The sequence below is a fragment of the Saccopteryx bilineata genome, chromosome 11, assembly GCF_036850765.1.
Source record: "Saccopteryx bilineata isolate mSacBil1 chromosome 11, mSacBil1_pri_phased_curated, whole genome shotgun sequence".
NCBI lineage: Eukaryota > Metazoa > Chordata > Mammalia > Chiroptera > Emballonuridae > Saccopteryx > Saccopteryx bilineata.
The window spans coordinates 79,589,258-79,612,489 of NC_089500.1; the positions used below are offsets into that span (position 1 = coordinate 79,589,258).

The 23,232-nt window shown below is 56.5% G+C and overlaps 1 protein-coding gene across 1 annotated transcript in view; it reads left to right on the forward strand.

Annotated features, from left to right (window-relative positions):
• ALG14 (ALG14 UDP-N-acetylglucosaminyltransferase subunit) overlaps nt 1-22,784 on the forward strand; it is a 51,755-nt gene extending 28,971 nt beyond the window's left edge. The window contains exon 4 of the mRNA XM_066247253.1: nt 19,317-22,784. Within this exon, the coding sequence (XP_066103350.1) occupies nt 19,317-19,547 (231 nt within the window). The 3' untranslated portion in view covers nt 19,548-22,784. The remainder of the gene's footprint in view (nt 1-19,316) is intronic.
• Nucleotides 22,785-23,232: the final 448 nt, after the last annotated feature.

Here is a 23,232-nt window from a genome sequence, read left to right on the forward strand (position 1 = left end):
GACGTCCTGCTGAGCCTGCCCCTCCCCCGTGTCCTGGGCCCGAGTCTCAGTCACAGGACCCATCTTCTCATTTCCGGAAGCCTCCGGGAGCCTTGTCTGCAGGACCGTGCCATCCAGAACTCTTTCTCCTGTGAACTCCCCTTGACCTTGCTGGCTGGCCCGCCCCGTGGTCATCCTCCTTCCGTGTTCTCCCCTCCGGGGGACACGTGAGCACTGTGAGGGCGCACTGCTCAGTGTCCAGCTCCGTGATTGTCACCCACACCGCTCAGGATGCACAGTGTCAGGTGCTCAGTGACTGCGGTGTGAGGAGGGGTCCTGCCGTGACAATCGTTAGAACCCCTGGTCCGGCTCCCCAGGTGCTGCCCGCCTCCTCCCCTCCGCCCTCCTGGAGCCCCGGGGGCCTGCCTCCTGCATCTGCTGTCACCGTGGCCGCCCTCCCACGAGCCGGCGCACCCTGTCCTCCTGGCTACAAGGAGCGTGGGCACGTGGGCTCCGTCCTCAGAGAGCCACGCACGCGCACAGCTGTCCCCAGCTCTTCAGACGGAGAGGGACCCCGAAACAGCCGCGTCTCGGGGGCTCCGTCCTCAGAGAGCCACGCATGCGCACAGCTGTCCCCAGCTCTTCAGACTGAGAGGGACCCTGAAACAGCCGTGTCACGGGGGCTCCGGGCCCCAAAGAAATGCCGCTTCATTCACAAGGAAAACACTGAATTATTTCATTTTGTAAGAGGACCAGCAACCATCAACGTGGAATTGCTTTCTGATGCCTCTTCCGGGAATTATAAAACCTAGACGTCAGCAAGACCTTACAGGTTATCCTCTGAATCTCTCGCCTTTGAAGTTATTTATTCCTGGACTTGTTATTATTTCCTGAACTTACTATCGACAAAGAAAATTATTTGTATGTAAACAGATCACGCACAAATGTGTCGCTGCGTTGCATTGAACAGCTGCTGTGGACCGAGACCTGGCTGAGCCTGGGGGGACGGGGGATGCTGGGGCTCACAGCGCCAGGAGCCGGGCAGGGCCCCCAGTGCAGGCCAGGGAGCAGGGCCACGTGGACAGACAGGAGCTGGGCCCCCAGTGCAGGCTAGGGGGCAGGGCCACGCGGACAGATGGGAGCTGGGCCCCCAGTGCGGGCCAGGGAGCAGGGCCACGCGGAGGGACGGGAGCTGGGCCCCCAGTGCAGGCCAGGGAGCAGGGCCACGCGGACAGACGGGAGCTGGGCCCCCAGTGCGGGCCAGGGAGCAGGGCCACACGGAGGGACGGGAGCTGGCCCCCCAGTGCGGGCCAGGGAGCAGGGCCACGCGGACGGACGGGAGCTGGGCCACGCGGACAGATGGGAGCTGGGCACCCAGTGCGGGCCAGGGAACAGGGCCACGCAGACGGACGGGAGCTGGGCCCCCAGTGCGGGCCAGGGAGCAGGGCCACACGGAGGGACGGGAGCTGGGCCCCCAGTGCGGGCCAGGGAGCAGGGCCACACGGAGGGACGGGAGCTGGGCCCCCAGTGCGGGCCAGGGAGCAGGGCCACGCGGACGGACGGGAGCTGGGCCACGCGGACAGATGGGAGCTGGGCACCCAGTGCGGGCCAGGGAGCAGGGCCACGTGGACAGACGGGAGCTGGGCCCCCAGTGCGGGCCAGGGAGCAGGGCCACGCGGAGGGACGGGAGCTGGGCCCCCAGTGCGGGCCAGGGAGCAGGGCCACGCGGACAGACGGGAGCTGGGCCCCCAGTGCGGGCCAGGGAGCAGGGCCACGCGGACAGACGGGAGCTGGGCCCCCAGTGCGGGCCAGGGAGCAGGGCCACGCGGACGGACGGGAGCTGGGCCCCCAGTGCAGGCCAGGGAGCAGGGCCACGCGGAGGGACGGGAGCTGGGCCCCCAGTGCGGGCCAGGGAGCAGGGCCACACGGAGGGACGGGAGCTGGGCCCCCAGTGCAGGCCAGGGAGCAGGGCCACGCGGAGGGACGGGAGCTGGGCCCCCAGTGCGGGCCAGGGAGCAGGGCCACGCGGACAGACGGGAGCTGGGCCCCCAGTGCAGGCCAGGGGGCAGGGCCACACGGAGGGACGGGAGCTGGGCCCCCAGTGCGGGCCAGGGAGCAGGGCCACACGGACGGACGGGAGCTGGGCCACGCGGACGGACGGGAGCTGGGCCCCCAGTGCGGGCCAGGGAGCAGGGCCACACGGACGGACGGGAGCTGGGCCACGCGGACGGACGGGAGCTGGGCCCCCAGTGCGGGCCAGGGAGCAGGGCCACACGGAGGGACGGGAGCTGGGCCCCCAGTGCGGGCCAGGGAGCAGGGCCACGCAGACGGACGGGAGCTGGGCCCCCAGTGCAGGCCAGGGGGCAGGGCCACGCGGACGGACGGGAGCTGGGCCCCCAGTGCAGGCCAGGGGGCAGGGCCACGCGGACGGACGGGAGCTGGGCTGACCCACCCCGGGGCGCAGGGCAGAAGCACCGCTGTGAGTGCTCGGAGGTGTTGTAAATCCCAGGCTCTCGCTTGGAGGGGAGTGCAGTCAGCAAGCCGCCATCGTCCCCACGGTTCCCAGCCGCAGGGGCCGGCCGCACAGTGAGGAGTGGCCTGAGGCTCCGGTGTCCGACAGGGCCGGCCCAGAAGGCAGGGGCAGCGAATGGACTTTGCAGAGCCCGGAACAAACAGCCCTTTCGGTCGGCTCTCACTCAAGAGCAGCTCAGGCGCTCTGAGAGGAAGCCTGCTGTCCAGCCAAACAGTGGACACTGCGGAAAGCCGGCCCCCGCCGTCTCGGGAGCAATTAGAACTCGCTCAGGAACCCGCCAATCTGGATTTCGGAGAATGATTCCAAGCACAAAATGATAAAACTTGGGCAAAGTAAACGAAGCCGTTGCTTCAGAATGGAATTGCATAATTCAGTTAGAGAATCTGGAAGTTAGGAATGGCTGGAGACGTTCTTTTTGTTTGTTTGTTTTTTTGTATTTTTTTAAGGAAAAAATTATTTAAAGGCAATTCTATCCAAATGAAAATAACTCACAGCTAGAAATATATATGCTGAAGCGTTTTATCTCCCCGGGGACCTGAAAATGGTGAAACATCCAAGTGGGAGTCTAGTGGCTGTTGGACCCGTGAATTCGTTTGAAACTCTGAAGTAATTGTTTGCTTTCTCCTGTGTACGTAGCTGTCAGATTTGGGGGGTTGTTCGTGTCAGTGGTTGGCCAAACACTGAAAAGGGGCGATGAGAGGAGACCTCTCTGCCTTGTTGCCTATCTCAGAGGAGAGCTCCCACCTGGCCATTGCGGGGGACGTTAGCCGTAGGGGGTTTGGAGATGGTCTCTAGGTATTCCTCCAGCACGGGAAACTCCCCTCTCCTCCCAGCTCGAGAGGTTCTGTCAAGAATGGGTGTTGGATTTCACCCAGGGCTTTTCTCCATCTATCTGGGTGACCGTGAGGTCCTGCTCAGCGTCCTGATGTGATGGATAACAGTAGCCGATGTGTGGAGGGGCCAGCCTGGCACACCGGGGATAAATCCCACGTGACTGCTCTACGGCTTTCCCTGTTCTCCGTACCGGGTGTAACTGGAATTACACGGTGTTTTTCCTCTTTTGTCTGGCTTGTTTCCTGTAGCATAATGTCTTCAAGAGTTGTAGATGTTGTGTCGTGTATCTGTTTAAAGGCAAGGGCCAGTCCGGCTGCTGCAGGGTCTCAGCCCAGGTCACCGTGGGACGAGGACGTGGGCGCGTAGGGCGGGTCGGGAGCCTCCCAGGACAAGCAGAGGCGTCCTGGCTTCCCGCACGCAGCTGGGACCCACGCTGGAGGCGGCAGCTCCGGTCCAGTGACAGGCCCGGCCCTGTGGAGGGCGCTGTGCCTGGCAGCCTAGGTCAGCCTGGCTGGGGGCGTGGGCCGTCCAGGCCGTCAGGGGAAGAACTGTCTTCAGACAAGAAGCGCTGTAGGATGGCAGTAAACAGCCGCCCAGCGAGTAGAAATCGTCGTTCGTGTCTGTTAGCCAGACCACATCTTCATCTAATCCTCAAAGCAAAGTCGGACTAGGGGGGAAATCTCTCTGAGGTCAGAACTCCAGTTGCAAGTATTAAAAATTCATCTTTCACTACGTTAAACAAAGTAATAAAACTGTTCAGTACTGGCACCCCGGTGATGGTGGAGACAGACCCCCGCCGCCCTGGTTTCTCCGTGTGGAGCAACCCCATCTCCCCCGTGGGGGTGTTAGGAAATGCAGTCATCCGGCTCAGTTCTGGAAACTGTGCAGTTCTGAGCGCCGCACTTTTAAAGGACCATTGGCAGACTGGAGCAGTGACCCAGGTGGTGAGGGACTAGGAAACCGTGTTGTGCGAGAAGCAGTTGGAGGAAGTACGGAGATTTAGCTGAAAGAAGATTACCGAGATGTCTGACGGAGGCCTCAGCTCTCCTGTTCTGGGAGAGACGTCGCAGGCTCTGCTCTGGGGAGCCTCCCAGGACAAGGCCACCGTGGGGACGTCCACGAAGACCATGGACAGTCCCTGGCGGAAGTCAGAGCTGTCCCAGGAGACGTGGGCACAGTGGAGACGGAGATCAGCCCCACACGGGGGCTCTCCTCACAGAGAGTGTCACCAGGGCTCACACCCTTCCCCCTGCCCTCCCCACCCATGGCCCCGCCTCTCCTCCCGTTTTCCCTTCATACCTGACCCCTCTGGGGTACTTCCATGGTCCCCCTGCTGTGTCAGGTTCATTGACACGTGGACGTCTGTCTCCCAGTGATTCGCAACCTACCCTTTCAACCTACTGTACCCTTTTTATAACAAACATTTTGTAACACGCCCTTCCCTATTCTGAACTGAAGACCCTAGTTCATATCAACTGCCTCTGCAGCACAAAAATCCGAAAAATGCCATACACTGTCCAGGCTATAAGAAGAAGAAAGCAATCTGTGATCAGATGACGAGGCTGACAATACCTCCAGGCGTGAGCGCCCCAGGAGACGCAGTTGAGGCGACAGATTTGAAATGGGATGTCATCGTGGTGGTCAGACTGACAGCTCAGAGACTAGGCCTGTGATGTCAGTGTCTTTTCCCTACATTTTTCAATTTGTAAATTATTGATTTTTAAAATAGATATAACATAAGATTTGCCGTTCAGCCCCTTTTAAGTGTTCGGTTCTGTGGCATTCAGTCCGTCTGCATTGTTGTCCAACTGCCCCCCCCCCCTTGCAGGTCCAGAGCTTTTCACCTCCCCCAACTCGTCATTTTCTTAAAAGCTGCACATCTCTCCGTCAAGGTCCAAACCAAACAAAGCACAGCCTTCCCTCCATTTCCCTGGTAGCTCTGTCTGGGGAAAAACAGTGTGTACATAAAATATGGCAAAATATTTGGTCTTTTTGTGTAAAACAGAATTAGGTTTAAGCTCATGTAATTATAAACGGATTATCGGCCACGTGGATGTCCGGTGGGACGCTGGGCAGTACTTTGTTGCATTAGATAGCCCAAATAGTGCAGGCTGTCTGTGTCCCCGGCACCTGTCCACTGAGCCCAGAGAGCACCTCAGTCTCCACGACAACCAGGAACGATCCTATTTGTCCCCGAGACATGGCCACCACTGAGAGCAGACCTCCGGGAGGCCGGACCCTTGCACTCCGTTAGCGTCCCCGGGGCTTGGCACTGAGGCTCCCAGGCTCGTGATGTGAAGAGCGCAGCAGGGGCACTCCCAGAGAGCTGCAGCGTCCATGACTCAGCTCCCCTAGTCCTCGTTGTGGCATCCTGCCCGGTCATCAGGACAGGCTAAGAGGTGGGCAGCTGTGGGCTTGTTGCCTGTGGGTCACCAGGCCGTGTGGCTCTGCCTCTCCCAGCCCTGTTCTCTGTCTCCTCTCTGGCCTCCGCTTGTGCCTCCACCCGGGCTGGTGTGATGCCTTCTCTCCGTGCCGGGGTGTGGCTCCTCTGCCCGGAGGTCCCTTCACCTTCTCCTCCCAAAAGCCCCTCCTGTGCGTCCATGCCCAGCTTACACGTCCCCTCCTCAGTTCCCAGGCCTGGCCCAGAGCTGCTCAGCCTGTGTCTCTGTTTGTACCCTGTGGGGGTCTTGCATTGAACCGCACCGGTGCACTTGCCTGTGGGTTCTGCCGGACGGAGAGTCCCTGGCGTGGAAGGTGACTGCTCAGGCCCCAGAGTCCAGGACTACAGTTTGAGCCTGTGTGATTTGACCGTCCTGTGATCTGGGCAAAGTCCTTCACTCCTTCAAGCCCCCAATTTCTTCTCCTGTAAAACAGACGTCCTGTCGCACTCAGAAAGGGTTGACAGCAGTTTGAAATGTCAGCCATCATCGTTGGCGCTGTGTCCACCCCATCTCTCCCAGGAAGCAGAGTAGACACGTGGTGAGCAGCAGTTCTGAAGGGAGGAAGGACAGCAGATATTGTCAAATCCCGAGATGTTACTATGCAGTCACAAGAACATACGCTACATGTGGCAGTGCCAGCCCATTTTGTCACGAGTAAATTTAACTGTGGACAATAATCTTACAACGAAAAGAGGTCTGTGTTTTCCTCTAACTTTCCTAGGTGCTAAGAAGCACTCATTCTGAAACAGTCATGTGACATCTGGGGACCTGGAAGGCCCAGCCCACTGTGGAAGTCTGTGCTGGAAACTCCTGTGTTTGGGAATTGTTGGTCTGTGGGCTTCCCAGTGTGGTGGGCAGGGAGTATTAGCTTGCTGTCACCAATCTGGGGTGGTGATGACACAGCTGCCCCAGAATGTGAGGCTGGTCTCAGTGACTGTGGAGCAGGTGACCCCTGCTCTTCCCACCTAGTCTGATTCAGCGAGGTCTCCTGCTGTGTGTCCCGAGGGCCGTGTGCACCGTCAGCTACATCCGGAATGTTAAGGACCTTCATGGTTAACACTGCTGAGTGTCCAAAGCCTGCTCTCGGGTCTCCACAGACCGGAGCTCTGGCTTCGCTGCTGCAGCTAGCCAGTGTCACTGTCCACTCTATGGCTGCCGCCACTCACACGACGAAGGCGCTCATCCGCAGTGGGCGCGGCCAGCAGAGAATTTTTGGTGTCCCTGCAGGGAGGGAGAGCCAGAGCCGGGCCTTTACTCAGGGAGGAGGCCGTGCGTCCCGCGGACAGGCAAGGACGTCCCTGCTTTAGGTGGCACCTCTGAGCACACAGCCCGAGTCTGCTAGACCCTCTGAAGATGCAACTGCATATGTCAGAGCAGGGTCCCTGCTGAGCTCCGACCAGTTCTGGCCTGGCCACGCCCCCTGCGCGACGGGGCGGGGCAGCGGCTGGCCAGGCCACGCCCTCTGTGCGATGGGGCGGGGCAGCGGCTGTCTAGGCCACGCCCTCTGGGCGACGGGGCAGCAGAGGCGCAGCAGATGTGGCCTTTTCTTCAGCTCCTGCGGGAGGAGTCTTGTCTCTGGCTCCCACCCGGTGTTTTCTTTCTCGCTCCTGCAGGCTGCTGGCATGAGCTTGTCTGTTCCCAGAAAAAGTGATTCAGGTGAGCCCTGAAACCACGTGGCAAAGAAAATCATTAGAGATAAGAGTGTGTTTTAGAAAAGTGATTTTAATTCAGGGTATTTGGATTTCTTTTTTTTTAATGAGAGAAGTGGAGGCAGACAGACAGACTCCCACTTGCGCCCCCACCAGGAACCACCCGACAAAGCCCTCTAGGGGCTGATGCTCCGCCCATCTGGGGCGTTGCTCTGCTGCTCAGCAACCAAGCTCTCTTAGCACCTGAGGCAGAGGCCATGGAGCCATTCTCAGTGCTGGGGACCAACTCGCTCCAATAGAGGCTTGGCTGTGGAGGAGAAGAGAGAGAGAAGCAAGAAGGGGAGGGTGGAGAAGCAGATAGGCGCTTCTCCTGTGTGCCCTGGCCAGAAATCAAATTCAGGACTTCCACATGCTGGGCCGACACTCTACCATTGAGCCAGGCTTTTTTTTTTTTTTCTTTTGAGAGCAGCAGGAAACCATTGACGATAAGTGATAAATGATAACATGATCAGATTTTTACATTAGGGTAAAGTCACGTCCCAGCTCTGTGGGCAGTGACCCCGAGGAGGGTCCAGGCTGGGCGGCAGGTGGGAAGCTCCAGGTGAGCCCATGAGAGACAGCAGGCTGCACCAGGTGGTGGAGGCCGAGAGCAGGACCCAGGTTTTGTTTTTTTGGGTTTTGTTTACAGAGACAGAGAGTCAGAGAGAGGGATAGATAGGGACAGACAGGAATGGAGAGAGATGAGAAGCATCAATCATGAGTTTTTCATTGCAACACTTTAGTTGTTCATTGATTGCTTTCTCATATGTGCCTTGACCGTGGGGCTACAGCAGACCGAGTAACCCCTTGCTTGAACCAGCGATCTTGGGTCCAAGCTGGTGAGCTTTTGCTCAAACCAGATGAGCCCATGCTCAAGCTGGCGACCTTGGGGGCTCGAACCTGGGTCCTCTGCATCCCAGTCTGACGCTCTATCCACTGTGCTACTGCCTGGTCAGGCCAGGACCCAAGTTTGATCTTTCAGAGTAGAACCAGCAGGTCTGGGTGAGAAGGGGGAGAGGGAAATGAACCAGACAAGAGGGCTGTTTGCTGGAGTTCAGAGAGTATGACTTTAAGTGCCGTGCAGCAGGGACCCTCCCAAGCCGGGCCAGGGACAGACCTGGGGGAGGGACCCCGCAGGTGGAAGCTAACACACAGCTGTGCCCCCCCCCCACTGACCAGAAGGACAAAGAGAAGGCCAGGGAGGACAGAGGAAGACGGAGCAGAGGTCAGGCTGTGTGCGGGTAGCCAGAGCGAGTCATCTCTGCGGCCAGTTGCACTTACACTCAGCTGAGCTTGAAGGCAATAAAAACCTCGAGAAAACACATGGCTTTGACAAGCCAAGCCGTCTTGCTTCTTCTGCAGGTCACCGGCGGGGTCAGCGCGCCCTCGCCGGGGTTCTGGTAAATGCGCGGTGGACACTGGCAGGGAAACAGCCTTGAAGGCCCGAGTGCACACAAGGAGAGCCGGGGCTCCCCCCGGGCAGCGTGTCCAAGGCTGGACGCCAGGCGGGCTCCAGGGGACACGTCCTTCAGCCACAAGGTCCAGGACTCAGCGTCTCCATTCGTTAAACTCCGTCATCATGCCTCGGCTCCCGTGCCTGTCTCTCTGACACACGCGTGTGTGCATGCACACACACACACACACACAACCAGAATCTCATGAAGTGTTATTGTGTAGCCTTCTGACCCAGAATCAGGAATCAGATAGTCCTCTAGAAAAATGCATCAGCCTTTGTTTACACAAAAACGGTATCTGAGCATACATTGTCTGAGGAGAGCTGCGGGCTGGCTATCAGTTCAGCGAGACGGGAACTCTGTGCGTCGGTGCTTGTGAACACGGGGGCCACGACGAAGGCGCCCCCACACAGCCAGAGCCGGCGAGGGCTGCGAATCCAGCCCGGTTCTTCCTGCTTGGAAAAGATGAGATGGGCCCTTTTTAGATATTAACCGCTTCCGTTTCCTCTGCTGAACATCTAAGCCCTCTCAGCCCAATGCCATGTTACAGTCTGCCACCGATTTCTCTGTTAAAGCATCAAGTGTTAATAACAGTTGCCAGAATTTCATCTTCAGTTAAACTAACTGCCCGTGTCTGGTTGGCCCTGGAGCCCGCTCCCACTAACGCTGGTCTGGTTGGTGGGGACAGGATGAGGACGGGGTCACGCCTGATGCCGGACAGGGGAGCGCAGGCCGTCTCCTGGGGCTGTGTGATCTCACAGGGTCAATGTCTCCGTGCCTGCGGCTCCCTGTCTGAAAACAAAGGTGGCGCCCACCTGGGATGAGGTACTCACGCAGAAGGCCACACGTGGGCTCTGTGCCTACATACGTCGTCCACACCCTGTAAACGGCAGGGTGCTCCCTTCCGCTCCAGGTGGGGGGGAAAGGGTGGACCCAGCGGCCCTGGGCGGTGAGCCCCGGAGCGGAGAGGAGGGCTCGGGGTAGGGGCCGAGGGGAGTCACCGCACTGCGGGGTTCAGAGGCCTCCCTGGAACCCTGCCCAGGTTGAGCATACCATGAAAACAATAGAAGACCGAGGAGGCAGGAAACCGACACCTTGACCGTTTGTCCCGAGGACAGGAAAACTGGAAGATTGGATTTCCTGCTCCGGACGCAGAAGCACCAGGAAGGTCAGGAAACAGCGTGTCCTCGGCCCGGCCGTGATCCTGACCGATGACGCAGAGCAGCCCTGGCCTCTCCATCCAGATAAAAGAAATGAGAGTGTTAGGTTTTCATTCGGTCTGTATTATCCGACAGGCCCTGGTCTGATCCGACGGCCCTGGGTCAGGGTGGGGTGGGGGCAACCAGGAGGAGCCCGCGGTCTGGTCACAGGCTCATGCTGACACTGCACTGGCATCGCCCAGGTGTGGAGGGGACGTTGGAGCCTCGTGCTGTGTCTCGGCCACCTGTCCAGGCCTGTGGCCCAGGCCCACACCAGCACGCCACGAGGCTGGGGAGCCTGGTTTCCCACACAGGGCCGGGCAGATAGCCCTTGTTCTAAAACGGAAAGTTCACTGGTCACGTCTTTGGGCCTGTTGGCCATGTGATGGCGTGGACTCCCGAGGCTGAGAAGCAGGGCAGGGGGGGCCAGGGAACCCTCATGCCCGCCATCCATACATCCAGGAATACTGCCCTGGGCACCCGGCCCCTGTGCCCTTGTTCATGCCGGCGTCACTCGGAGTGGGTCAGACAGGCAGATGGGCTGGTGGCTGGACGATAGAGTGGATCAGACAGACAGGCAGACGAGATGGTGGCTGGACGATGGAGTGGATCAGACAGACAGGCAGACGGGATGGTGGCTGGACGATGGAGTGGATCAGACAGACAGGCAGACGGGATGGTGGCTGGGCGATGGAGTGGATCAGACAGACAGGCAGACGGGATGGTGGCTGGACGATGGAGTGGATCAGACAGACAGGCAGACGGGATGGTGGCTGGACGATGGAGTGGATCAGACAGGCAGACAGGATGGTGGCTGGACGATGGAGTGGATCAGACAGACAGGCAGACGGGATGGTGGCTGGACGATGGAGTGGATCAGACAGGCAGACAGGATGGTGGCTGGACGATGGAGTGGATCAGACAGGCAGACAGGATGGTGGCTGGACGATGGAGTGGATCAGACAGACAGGCAGACGGGCTGGTGGCTGGACGATGGAGTGGATCAGACAGACAGGCAGACAGGATGGTGGCTGGGTGATGGAGTGGATCAGACAGACAGGCAGACGGGCTGGTGGCTGGGCGATGGAGTGGATCAGACAGGCAGACAGGATGGTGGCTGGACGATGGAGTGGATCAGACAGACAGGCAGACGGGATGGTGGCTGGGCGATGGAGTGGATCAGACAGACAGGCAGACGGGCTGGTGGCTGGGCGATGGAGTGGATCAGACAGACAGGCAGACGGGATGGTGGCTGGACGATGGAGTGGATCAGACAGACAGGCAGACGGGATGGTGGCTGGATGATGGAGTGGACCAGACAGACAGGGAGACAGGATGGTGGCTGGGCGATGGAGTGGATCAGACAGACAGGCAGACAGGATGGTGGCTGGACGATGGAGTGGATCAGACAGACAGGCAGACAGGATGGTGGCTGGGCGATGGAGTGGATCAGACAGACAGGCAGACGGGATGGTGGCTGGGCGATGGAGTGGATCAGACAGGCAGACAGGATGGTGGCTGGACGATGGAGTGGATCAGACAGACAGGCAGATGGGCTGGTGGCTGGACGATGGAGTGGATCAGACAGGCAGACGGGATGGTGGCTGGACGATGGAGTGGATCAGACAGACAGGCAGACGGGCTGGTGGCTGGACGATGGAGTGGATCAGACAGACAGGCAGACGGGATGGTGGCTGGACAATGGAGTGGATCAGACAGACAGGCAGACGGGATGGTGGCTGGGCGATGGAGTGGATCAGACAGACAGGCAGACGGGATGGTGGCTGGACAATGGAGTGGATCAGACAGACAGGCAGACGGGATGGTGGCTGGGCGATGGAGTGGATCAGACAGACAGGCAGACAGGATGGTGGCTGGGTGATGGAGTGGATCAGACAGACAGGCAGACGGGCTGGTGGCTGGGCGATGGAGTGGATCAGACAGGCAGACAGGATGGTGGCTGGGCGATGGAGTGGATCAGACAGACAGGCAGACGGGCTGGTGGCTGGGCGATGGAGTGGATCAGACAGGCAGACAGGATGGTGGCTGGACGATGGAGTGGATCAGACAGGCAGACAGGATGGTGGCTGGACAATGGAGTGGATCAGTCACACAGGCAGATGGGACAGTGGCTAGACGATGAAGAGACCGAGCGGAGGTGCTCTCTGAAGGACAGGCTGCGCCCAGCCCGACAGCGTGACTGTGACACCAGCGGAGTCTTCTGCTGACTGGGAGCAACGTGAGTGGGGTGTCGGGACAGGGAGCTTAGCAAGTGCACAAGGTCCTGCAGGGCCTGACGTTACTGCCCTTTATTTGATGACGTTGGCAACAGTTTGTTTTGTTTTGTTTTGTTTTTAGCAAGAGAGAGGGACAGATAGGAAGGAAGAGAGATGAGAAGCGTCAGCTCGTAGTTGCAGCTCCTTAGTTGTTCATTGATTGCTTTCTCATATGTGTCTTGACTGGGGGGCTCCAGCCTAGCCAGTGACCTTGGGCTTCAAGCCAGTGACCTTGGGATCATGTTGACGATTCCATGTTTAAGCCAGAGACCCTGCGCTCAAGCCGGCTACCTCAGGGTTTCGAACCTGGGACCTCAGCATCTCAGGTCAGTGCTCTGTCCACTGCGCCACCACGGGTCAGGCTGGTTTTTTATTTTGTTTTGGTTTGTTTTGTTTTTTGTCACCAAGCAAGTGCAAGCCAGTGGTCTTTGAGGACCCAGCAGTAAGCCCGGTGTTCTCACAGCATGAGTGCGCTGGTCTGGGTGCAGCGGCTCACGGCTCCATCGCTGTGGAGAAGGAGAGGGTGTGGAGAGCTGTGCTGGGCCGGGACGCGGGAGGCGCTGGCGGCTGTGGCCGGTTCCGGCAGTGACGCCAGCGTGGACACACGGCGTGGAGTCATGACATAATTTAAATGCCATGTGCAGAGGTGACAACCCTGGAAACCTCTGTGTTAGCAGTGAGGTCCGTAAGTGGTTGGTGATTGTAGTGTTTAGGTTCTCTTTGGTATTTCCTGTAGGTCTTGATACTTAGATATTTCTGCCTGTTACTGCTCAAGTGATGACGTAGGCGTAAAAAGGAAGAAAGGCCGTGTTCCCTAATGGGGGCCAAGCACGCACATCAGCCACCTGCCTCCTGCCCTGGCCTTCCTGCTGTCCACTGGCTACTCCGCTGACTGCTCCCTCTTCCTGTCCTGGGCCATTTGCCCTCTGGCTGCAGTCCCTTCCTTGCCCCTTGTCCCCTCAGACGCTGCTTCGTCCGGATCTCTGAGGCTCCGTCCCCGGCTCTCAGCGCCCCCACTTCCACTGCTCCTGGTCCACATGGTGCTCACCCAGGTGTGGCCCCATCAGCAGCCTGCACTTGCAGCCCAGGGCTCCTGCCCTACCTGAGGAAGTCCATCCCGTTCCAACTCAAAGTCTTTGTTCTGCCCGGAGCCCTCGGGATCTCAGTAACAAGCCCTGAAAGTCCACGCTGGCAGCTGAAACAGGGAGCGGGTTCCGTGGGAGGCGGCTGAGAGCTCTGCGAGTTAGTGGGAAGGCTGACGAGGTAGGGTTTGAAGATGTGGCCAAAACCCTGCGGGGGACACTGCTCCCACGTGGCTGGACAAGAGGGCGCTGCAGCTGGCACCCAGGTCCCGGACACGGAGCTCCGCCAGTGACGCCCGGACCACAGGAAAGTCTCCTCCACCTGCTGCCCACAGCACAGCCCCAGCGCAGACCTGGGCGGACCCACCTGCTCGAGGCTCCTGCCCACCCCCCAGCCGCAGATGGGGACCAGCAAAGAGTGTTGTCTCATTTATGCCGTGACTCACAGGCTCTACCTGCTGCCACAGCTCACACGGGGTCGTCACTCAAACCAGTTCCAGGCAGGGACAAAAAACCGACCATGTGGCCCATCCCCGATTTATGAGAGCTAGTCTTATTAAACTTTCTACAACTTCCTCAAATCCTCGGAGCTGTTTCTTCCAGCGGCTCACCCAGCAAGAATTCTGGAACCTAATTCGATGTACAGTTAAAGCCCTAGGGGTCACAGATTCATACACAAAGATAATTCATAACAGTATGATTTAGAATAGCAAAAAAAAAAAAAAAGAGTGAGCCTAAATTTCCAACAATAATGGGATAGTTACATGAATTATGAAATATTTATAGAACTAAGTATATGCAGTCATTAACATTTATGGGGGTTTTAAAAAACAACTTACAGCACACAGAAACTAGAACCGGAAAGAACTTTACAGTATCTATAGATAAGCCCCCAATCCTGCTCATATATGGCCACATTCTATAATAAAATGTCAGTGAATAGAGGAAGACAGACATGGGAAGGAAGCACTCCAAATGTTAACAGGTGGGTGCCGTCACGAAGATTACTTTCTTCTTCATGCTTTTCTGTAGTTCTCGCGTTGAACTGGAAAGTTAGTAATACTGAAGGGATACCCGCAGAGGGCAGACTTCCAGTGCCACCACCGTTGTCACCCTTTGTCATGTCCTCAGAAAGAACGGTTTTCCCCAAACCTGCTCCAGCTCAGCACTCTGCCTTCCTGCCCTTCCCTCCAGGCGTTGAAAGAACTGACTCTGTTCTTCCCTCACCACCCACTTGCTCCCACCACCCACTTGCTCCCACTGACCTGTTCTATAAGCTTTTCCCCAGCTGGCTCCGCCCACCCAGCAAGCTCCACCCACCCGCCCCTCCCCTCCCACGCAGCGAGCTCCAGCCCACTCCACCCACCCAGAAAGCTCCAGCAAGCTCTGCCCACCCGGCCCTGCTCCTCCCACTCCGCCTACCCAGGAAGCTCCGCCCACCCGGCCCTACCTGAGCGCCGCCCCCCACCCCTTAGCCCAGAGCAGGGGTCCCCAAACTACGGCCTGCGGGCCACATGCGGCCCCCTGAGGCCATTTATCTGGCCCCCACAGCACTTCCGGAAGGGGCACCTCTTTCATTGGTGGTCAGTGAGAGGAGCATAGTTCCCATTGAAATACTAGTCAGTTGGTTGATTTAAATTTACTCGTTCTTTATTTTAAATATTGTATTTGTTCCCGTTTTGTTTTTTTTACTTTAAAATAAGATCTGTGCAGTGTGTATAGGGATTTGTTCATAGTTTTTTTTATAGTCTGGCCCTCCAATGGTCTGAGGGACAGTGAACTGGCCCCCTGTGTAAAAAGTTTGGGGACCCCTGGCCCAGAGAGCCCTGAAGTAGCCGCCTGCGCGTTCCTCACTGTGAGGACCCCTTCTCCGTCTCTACCTTTGCAGCTTTGGTGGCTGCAGTCAACAGGATGGACTGTTTCATCATCATCTGCGGCTCACTGTGCAGCACAAGTTAGTCGATGGCCTTGCCCTTTCTCTAGTTTCTCCAAAATAAAAAGGTGCGTGCTGACGTCACCACCTTCCCTGACTTGGCTTCCTGTTCACCCTGCAGCCGAGTCCTTCTTCCTCCTGTGTCCCCAGGGTTCCGACCCTCAGGGCCTGCTCCTTCCTCGGCTCAGCACTGGCCTGTCCACACAGTGGGGGCAGCGTCCCGTGGACGGAAGTGTGGAGCGCGGCAGCACCGGTGCCCTCCACGGAGGCCCCGGCAGGACCAGCTCTGCTGGGACAGGCCCCAGTTCTCCAGCCCCCGCTGGGCCTGGGAGCGCAGGACACCCTTCCTGCCGCCCTGCTCCTGAGCTCTCCGGCCTCCACCTCCACCTCCACCAGCCGGACGTTGTTGAAAATCTCACCTTTGGGCCCGTGCCTCCGAGGCAGACTGCTTCTCTGTCTCTCCGCGGGGTGCGGCCCTCACTGGGCTGCCCGTCTGGCTCTCCGTCTCACCTCACGTGCTCTCCCTTGGATCGCCATCAACGTTATGGTCTCTGACCTTCAAACCAACCCGGGACCCCAAAGATCTGGGCCCACATTCTGTGTATGGGGTTCCTACCAGGCTAGGAGCTGAGCTCAGACCAGCCAAGTGCACCATCCTTTCATCCATGCCAACGTGACGTGCCAGCCAGCAGGCCGTGACCCATGGTGACCCCGCTCTGCAGAGCACAGTGCTCTGTAACCGCTCTTGGTCCTTGACGGGCTCATCTGCCCTCGTGACTTCGTGTTTACGTTAGCCCTGGCCTCTTTGTCTTCTAGGCCCACAACTGATGCTGTCTATAGTGCATCGCTTGGGTTTCCTGCTCTCAGACAAGTTTACTATTGATTTGCTCAATCACCTAGCAGGCGTGCATCAAACACCTACCAGTGGGCGCTGCCGATGGTCAGTGAGAGGGCAGTCAGGGAGGTGGGCAGAATGAAGGGCGGTGCTGGTTCGGGGGCTTCTGTGGCCGCTGACGGGTCCTTATTCAGACTGGCGTAAGCAAGATGGAATGTGCCTCCTCACTGACCTGCAGGTCTCCGCCTAGATCTGGTTTCCTTCAGGCATGGCTGCGTTTGTGACTCTTAAACGCCACCCGTGGGACCCGGCTTGTCTTCATCCCTCAGCCCTGCCTGGATCGGCTGTGTGGCGGCTTCATTCTCGAGCTCTCCCTCCTCGTGGGGGCAGGACAGGTTGTCAGTAGTGCCTGGCCCGCCTCCTCCAAGGTCCCGGCCCCGCAGAAGAGACGCTGTTCTCACAGCAGCCCCAGCAGGCGCTCCACTCCGCTCGTGGTCTCTCACGGGCCTGTGTTCTTCCCTGAACAGATGACTTTGCCAGGGAGTTGGGCGCTCCGACTGGTCTCGCCAGAGTCACGTGTCTTCTCCTATGGTTGGGTGTGGAGTCCGCTGAACTCAGGCACTTAAATCGAAAGCCAGGGACTCAGTGGTTCCCCTCAGGAAAGGCAAATGGATGTGGGATGGCTTAAAAAATTTGTTTAACTGTCAGTTACAGCTGTGATGTTCATGAGAAGCCTGTAGAATAGTTACAAGTAGGGAGGAGTCCGGCAGAGGGAGGATCGGCTGCAGGAGCGATAGAGAAGGAATCCCCACCCCTTCTCCCCTTCACACTTCCCTGAGTGACTGTTCTGCAGTGTATAGGTTGTCCTAGAAGTGGACACTGCCCATGGGGAGCTCACAAAGTAGTGAAGAAGAGAGAACGGGCAGTGTACCCACATTTACTGAGAACCTTCCTTTTAAAAGAGAGGTGTGTGCCCAGAGACAGATCCTGGCTTCTGTAGTCACTCTACAGCACAGACGTGAAGGCTGGGGGGGGGGGACCGTCTCGTCGGGAAGTGGAGTTGGAAGACTGCACAGACACATGCAAAGCAGCAACGCTGGACCACATTCTGACACCATGCAGGAAAAGAAACTCAAATGGAGTAAAGACTTAGATGTAAGACCTGAAACCATAAAACTCCCGGAAGAAAACATAGGCAGTCAACTCTCTGACATCAGTCTGAGAGCATCTTGAATATGTCTCTCCTTGAGCAATGGAAGCAAAAGAAAAAATAAACAAAGGGGACGACATCAAACTAAAAAGGGTTTTGCAACAGCGAAGGAAATCATTAACAAAATGATAAGACAACCGACTGAATGGGGGAAGATATTCACCAATAATACATCTGATAAGGGGGTTAATATCCAAAATTTATAAGGAATTCATACAACATAACACCCTCCCCCCCAAAAAAAACCATCTGATTAAAAATGGGCAGAGGACCTGAATAGACATTTCTCCAAAGAGGACAGACAGACATCCAGTAGACATATGAAAAGATGCTCCGTCGGCCTAGCGTGCGGAGGACCCAGGTTCGATTCCCGGCCAGGGCACACAGGAGAAGCACCCATTTGCTTCTCCACCCCTCCACCGCGCCTTCCTCTCTGTCTCTCTCTTCCCCTCCCGCAGCCAAGGCTCCATTGGAGCAAAGATGGCCCGGGCGCTGGGGATGGCTCTGTGGGCTCTGCCCCAGGCGCTAGAGTGGCTTTGGTCGCAACATGGCGACGCCCAGGATGGGCAGAGCATCGCCCCCTGGTGGGCAGAGCATCGCCCCATGGTGGGCATGCCGGGTGGATCCCGGTTGGGCGCATGTGGGAGTCTGACTGTCTCTCCCTGTTTCCAGCTTCAGAAAAATGCAAAAAAAAAAAAAAAAGATGCTCAACCTCACTACTCATCAGGGAAATGTAAATTAGAACCACAGTGAGAAATCACCTCACACCTGTCAGAATGGCTCTCATCAATAAATGCACAGATGACAGGTGCGGGTGGGGGTGCAGAGAACAGGGACCCTCATTCCCTGTGGACTGGATTATGAACTGGTGTAGCCACTGTGGAAACACAGTATGAAGGTCCCTCAAAAAACTAAAAATGGTCCCTGGCCAGTTGGCTCAGTGGTAGAGCGTCAGCCTGGCGTGTAGAAGTCCCGGGTTCGATTCCCGGCCAGGGCACACAGGAGAAGCGCCCATCTGCTTCTCCACCCCCTCTTCCTTCCTCTCTGTCTCTCTCTTCCCCTCCCGCAGCTGAGGCTCCACTGGAGCAAAGATGGCCCGGGCGCTGGGGATGGCTCCTCGGCCTTTGCCCCAGGTGCTAGAGTGGCTCTGGTCACAACAGAGCGATGCCCCGGAGGGGCAGAGCATTGTCCCCTGGTGGGCAGAGCGTAGCCCCTGGTGGGCGTGCCGGGTGGATCCCAGTCGGGTGCATGCGGGAATCTGTCTGACTGTCTCTCCCCGTTTCCGGCTTCAGAAAAATACAGAAAAAAAAAACAAAAAACTAAAAATGAAACTACATGATGACCCAGCAATTCCACATCTGGTCATTGAGCCAAGGAAATCCAAAACACTAATTTGAAAAAGATACATGTACCCCCATGTTCACTGAAACATTATTTACAATAGCCAATCCATGGAAGCAACCTAGGTTTTTATCCATAGACGACTGGATCAACAAGCAGTGGTCCCTATGTACAATGGAATATTACTTGGCCATGAAAAAGAAGGAAAGGTGTAGAGAAGAACAACACAGCTGTGCAGGGAGTGCTGGCCGGGCAGCAGGCACTGTGCTGACCCGCCCCACAGCAGAGGGCAGGCCGGCCAGGCACAGACGGGTGCACGGAGAGGCCACAGCACAGACACGCCGGGCTCCGGAGGGCGAGGTCAGCTGCATACTGCACCTTGACAAGGAATAATTCAGCACTTAGAAAAATGAAAAAAAAAAATTCCTTCTAATGCAGAAGGCCTTGTTTAGATGAGTGTTCTGTATTTTAATTTGCCCTTCAACCTTTTTTCTTTTTTTGTTTGTTTAAGGTGTTGTGTAACGGACCGGGAACATGTGTTCCTATCTGTGCGTCGGCCCTCCTCCTGGGGATCCTGGGCATAAAGAAGGTGACCATTGTCTACGTGGAGAGCGTCTGCCGGGTGGAACACCTGTCCCTGTCGGGGAGGATTCTCCTCCCCCTCTCCGATTACTTCCTGGTCCAGTGGCCGGCTCTGAAGAAGAAATACCCCAAGTCTGTGTACCTCGGGCGTCTCGTGTGACGAAAGATGGCGGACTCCTGTATCATTCTGCCGTCTCCAGTGTTAGTAGTGTCCACGCTCAGGCGGGGAGGTGCATTCATTGTAAAACAGAGGTCCCCAAACTTTTTACACAGGGGGCCAGTTCACTGTCCCTCAGACCGTTGGAGGGCCGGACTATAAAAAAACTATGAACAAATCCCTATGCACACTACACATATCTTATTTTAAAGTAAAAAAACAAAATGGGAACAAATACAATATTTAAAATAGAGAACAAGTAAATTTAAATCAACAAACTGACCAGTATTTCAATGGGAACTATGCTCCTCTCACTGACCACCAATGAAAGAGGTGCCCCTTCCGGGTGTGCGGCGGGGGCCGGATAAATGGCCTCAGGGAGCCGCATGCGGCCCGCGGGGCCGTAGTTTGGGGACCCCTGTTGTAAAATCTTCTAAAAATTCCCGAGAATTGTTGCTGCCCCGGAGGGGGAAGTGTGTGAACAGCCCAGTGAATAACTGAGGTGGCTGTTATCAAACAACCATTCTGTAACGCAACGCTGTTAGGTATGATATTTACACCTCTTTTCTACATCTGAGTATGGATCACGGCCTACAAGTTACCTTGCAGTAATTATTTTTTTTCTAGAACTGAATATCAAATCAGTGTACTTAGTAAAACTCCCTGTTCCACAGCTTTAAACAAAACAAAACAAAACAAAACAAAAAGCACAAAACAGTATTCTGCGTTGTAAGAAAGGAAAGAAAAGGAGAGGTATTGCTGCGTCTTTGTTCCAACAGAGCAGGCTTTATTTCCTGCGTGGCAGCCGCGAGTCCCCGGGGAGCCCTTCCAGCATAAAGGAAGCAGTTATGTGAAGCCTGCTTCCTGGCCGCACACACCCCACCGGCTTCCAGGACCTTGAGCATAAACCAGTATCTTTTTTTTTTTTTTTTTTTTTAAATTTTGTCCTTCAGTTTTGCTTTGTGAGTACTTGGCCTCAATCCCGAGTATCTTTTGAAATCTCTTGTTTAATTGCTAAGTTAAAAGACGACCATTGCCATAGTCATAAAAAACACGGTTCTGTTTACCAGGAATCCAGGCTCTCCAAACATTTTTCAAGGCTGTTTCGGTCAACTCAGAATGTCTCTGCCCCTTTGAGGCGGGGAGGCTCGGAAGGGTGTCTGCTTACAAAACGTTTTGTGTGCCTGGTTATTGGACGCCAGGTATTCCTCTGAGAACTTCTCAGGTACTGACTCATTTCATCCCGGTAACTGCGTGTTGAGGCAGGGACGCACACGAGTTAGCGGGTCCTGCTTGAGCACCTGTGCTCCTAACTAGGATGCCCCTGTCGCACCTGGAGCGGAACCTGGCCAGGTGCCTCCTCGGGAAACGGGAAGTCCCGTCCCCTCCCTCTAAGCCCCGCTCCTGAACCAAGGCAACACACAGCGAACAAGAAGGCCTTTCATAGTAGTTGAGGCTTTTAGTTTTTCCTCTTAAAATCTGTTTTGGAGCCCTGCCATTTGGTTCAGCGGTTGAGCGTCATCATGGCGAATGAAAGTCCCGGGTTCAATTCCTAACCAGGGCACATAGGAGAAGCGCCCATCTGCTTCTCCACCCCTCCCCCTCTCCTTCCTCTCTGTCTCTCTCTCTTCCCTTCCCACAGCCAGGGCTCCATTGGAGCAAAGTTGGCCCGGGTTCTGAGGATGGCTCCATGGCCTCTGCCTCAGGCACTAGAAAGGCTCTGGTTGCAGTGGAGCAACTGCCCAGATGGGCAGAGCATCACCCCCTGGTGGGCATGCTGGGTGGATCCCAGTTGGGTACATGTGGGAGTCTGTCTGCCTCCCTGCTTCTCACTTCAGAAAAGTACAAAAAAATAAATCTGTTTTGTTAATGTGATATAAACCTCACAAAGAAATGCTAAGAAATTACTGAAGAGATGGACTTTTAGTGGAAAGAACCCCAATCACCCAACACGATGTAAAATTAAAATGCCCCAAGTGACCCACCCAGCCTTCTCTGTTCATCTTTTAAAACTCTGCTCATCTGAATCAAGTCAGCTCCTCTGTCCGAGGACCCCGCCTGGGTCTTTGGCCAGAGACGCTCTGAACTGTCTGGCCTGAGCGGCCGGAGGGCAGCCAGGGGCAGGTCCCCGTGCCTGGACTGCTCACATCTCGGGCCCTGGCTCTGTTTCCACTGGCCAGCCCGGAGTCTGAACCGACGAGAAACCAGCCTCTCGCTCTCTGCAGGGGCGGGGACACTTGACGGACAGCCACACGTGCAGTGTGTTCACCTTCGGGTGCTCGCCGCTCTGTGCTTTGCTCTGAGGGGGCCCCAGGTGAGTGGTCGATCGTGACATTGACCGTCAGCTCCGGGGCAGCTCCCCGGCCCCCACGGGCCAGAGCCCACCGTGCTCAGGCCACAAGAGCTGCAGAAAAGACACCGTGGTTTTTTCCAGAAGCATATGTCCCAGATGTTCTGCAGAGCCGTGACCGAGACAGCAGCACGCCTGGAGCGTGGGAGAGAGCCCGGGAGTTAGATCACTGTGTGGGGAGACCCCTCTGGGTTCAGCCCGCGGTGCTGAGACACGTGTTCTCACGCCTTTGCCTTCGCGCCCGGCCTCAGATTGTTTGGTAAACAGTACACGTTCTGCTGTGTGTTGTTGCCATGGCTCATTGGAGTCCCCGGTGTCACTCCAGCAGAGGGGGCACGGTGTCTGCGCTGTGCCTGTCTGCCACACTGAGAGAGGTCTCTAGTCTCGGCGCAAACTGAGGAAGACCAAGAGCTAGCTTGTCCCTTCCCATTCCTCTCGAACCTCTCTGGGACCCAGCTCTTACTGGAAGAGCCTGCTCGTAAAACAATTAATTGCATCAGTCTGGGAATGGGAGGCAGGGAAACCACACATCCTGCCCGCACCTACTTCCCCGGAAGATCTTTATCTGCCGCTCAGCTGTCCTCCAGAGCCTGGGCAGCCGGCCAGCTCGGAGAGTCCTCGCTGCTCCCCGTCGGACGCCGGGAGCCGTCCCAGGAAGCTGAGCCGGGATCCAGGACTCGTGTGAGCCGCGTCCCCGCGAGGAAAGCTGTGTGGCTTCGCCGTGGAGGGTAGCGGCCCTGTCCTGGGCGGAGCTGAACCCTGCTTCCCTGCACACAGCAACTTAAACACGTTGTTTAGCTCCCAGACAGAGGTTAAAAGTGGGAAACGTACCCCCCCTCCAACTGCGGCTTCTTAGGTTGAATCACTGGTTTCTTTGCTGTTCTTTTAAATTTGTTACTTACATAGAAATTAAATGTAACAGGGTGACATGGATCAATAAGAGGACATAGGTGTCAGGTGAACATCTCTATAGCATCTGAACGGTTGACTGCGTTGTGTGCCCATCACCCAGAGTCAGATCATTTCCCGTCACCGTATATTTGTCCCTCTTGACTCCCCTCCCCAGACCCTCCCCCTGGTCACCACTTCACTTTTGTCTGTGTCCACAAGTCTCAGTTTTATGTCCCACCTAAGTGTGAAGTCATACAGTTCTTAGCTTTTTCTGGTTTACTTATTTCACTCAGTATAATGTTCTCAGGGTCCATCATGTTGTTGTAAATGGCCATACGTCATCATTCCTTATGGCTGAGTAGTAGTATTCCATAGTATATATGAACCACATCTTTTTTATCCAATCCTCTACTGAGGGACACTTTGGTTGTTTCCCTGTCTTGGCCA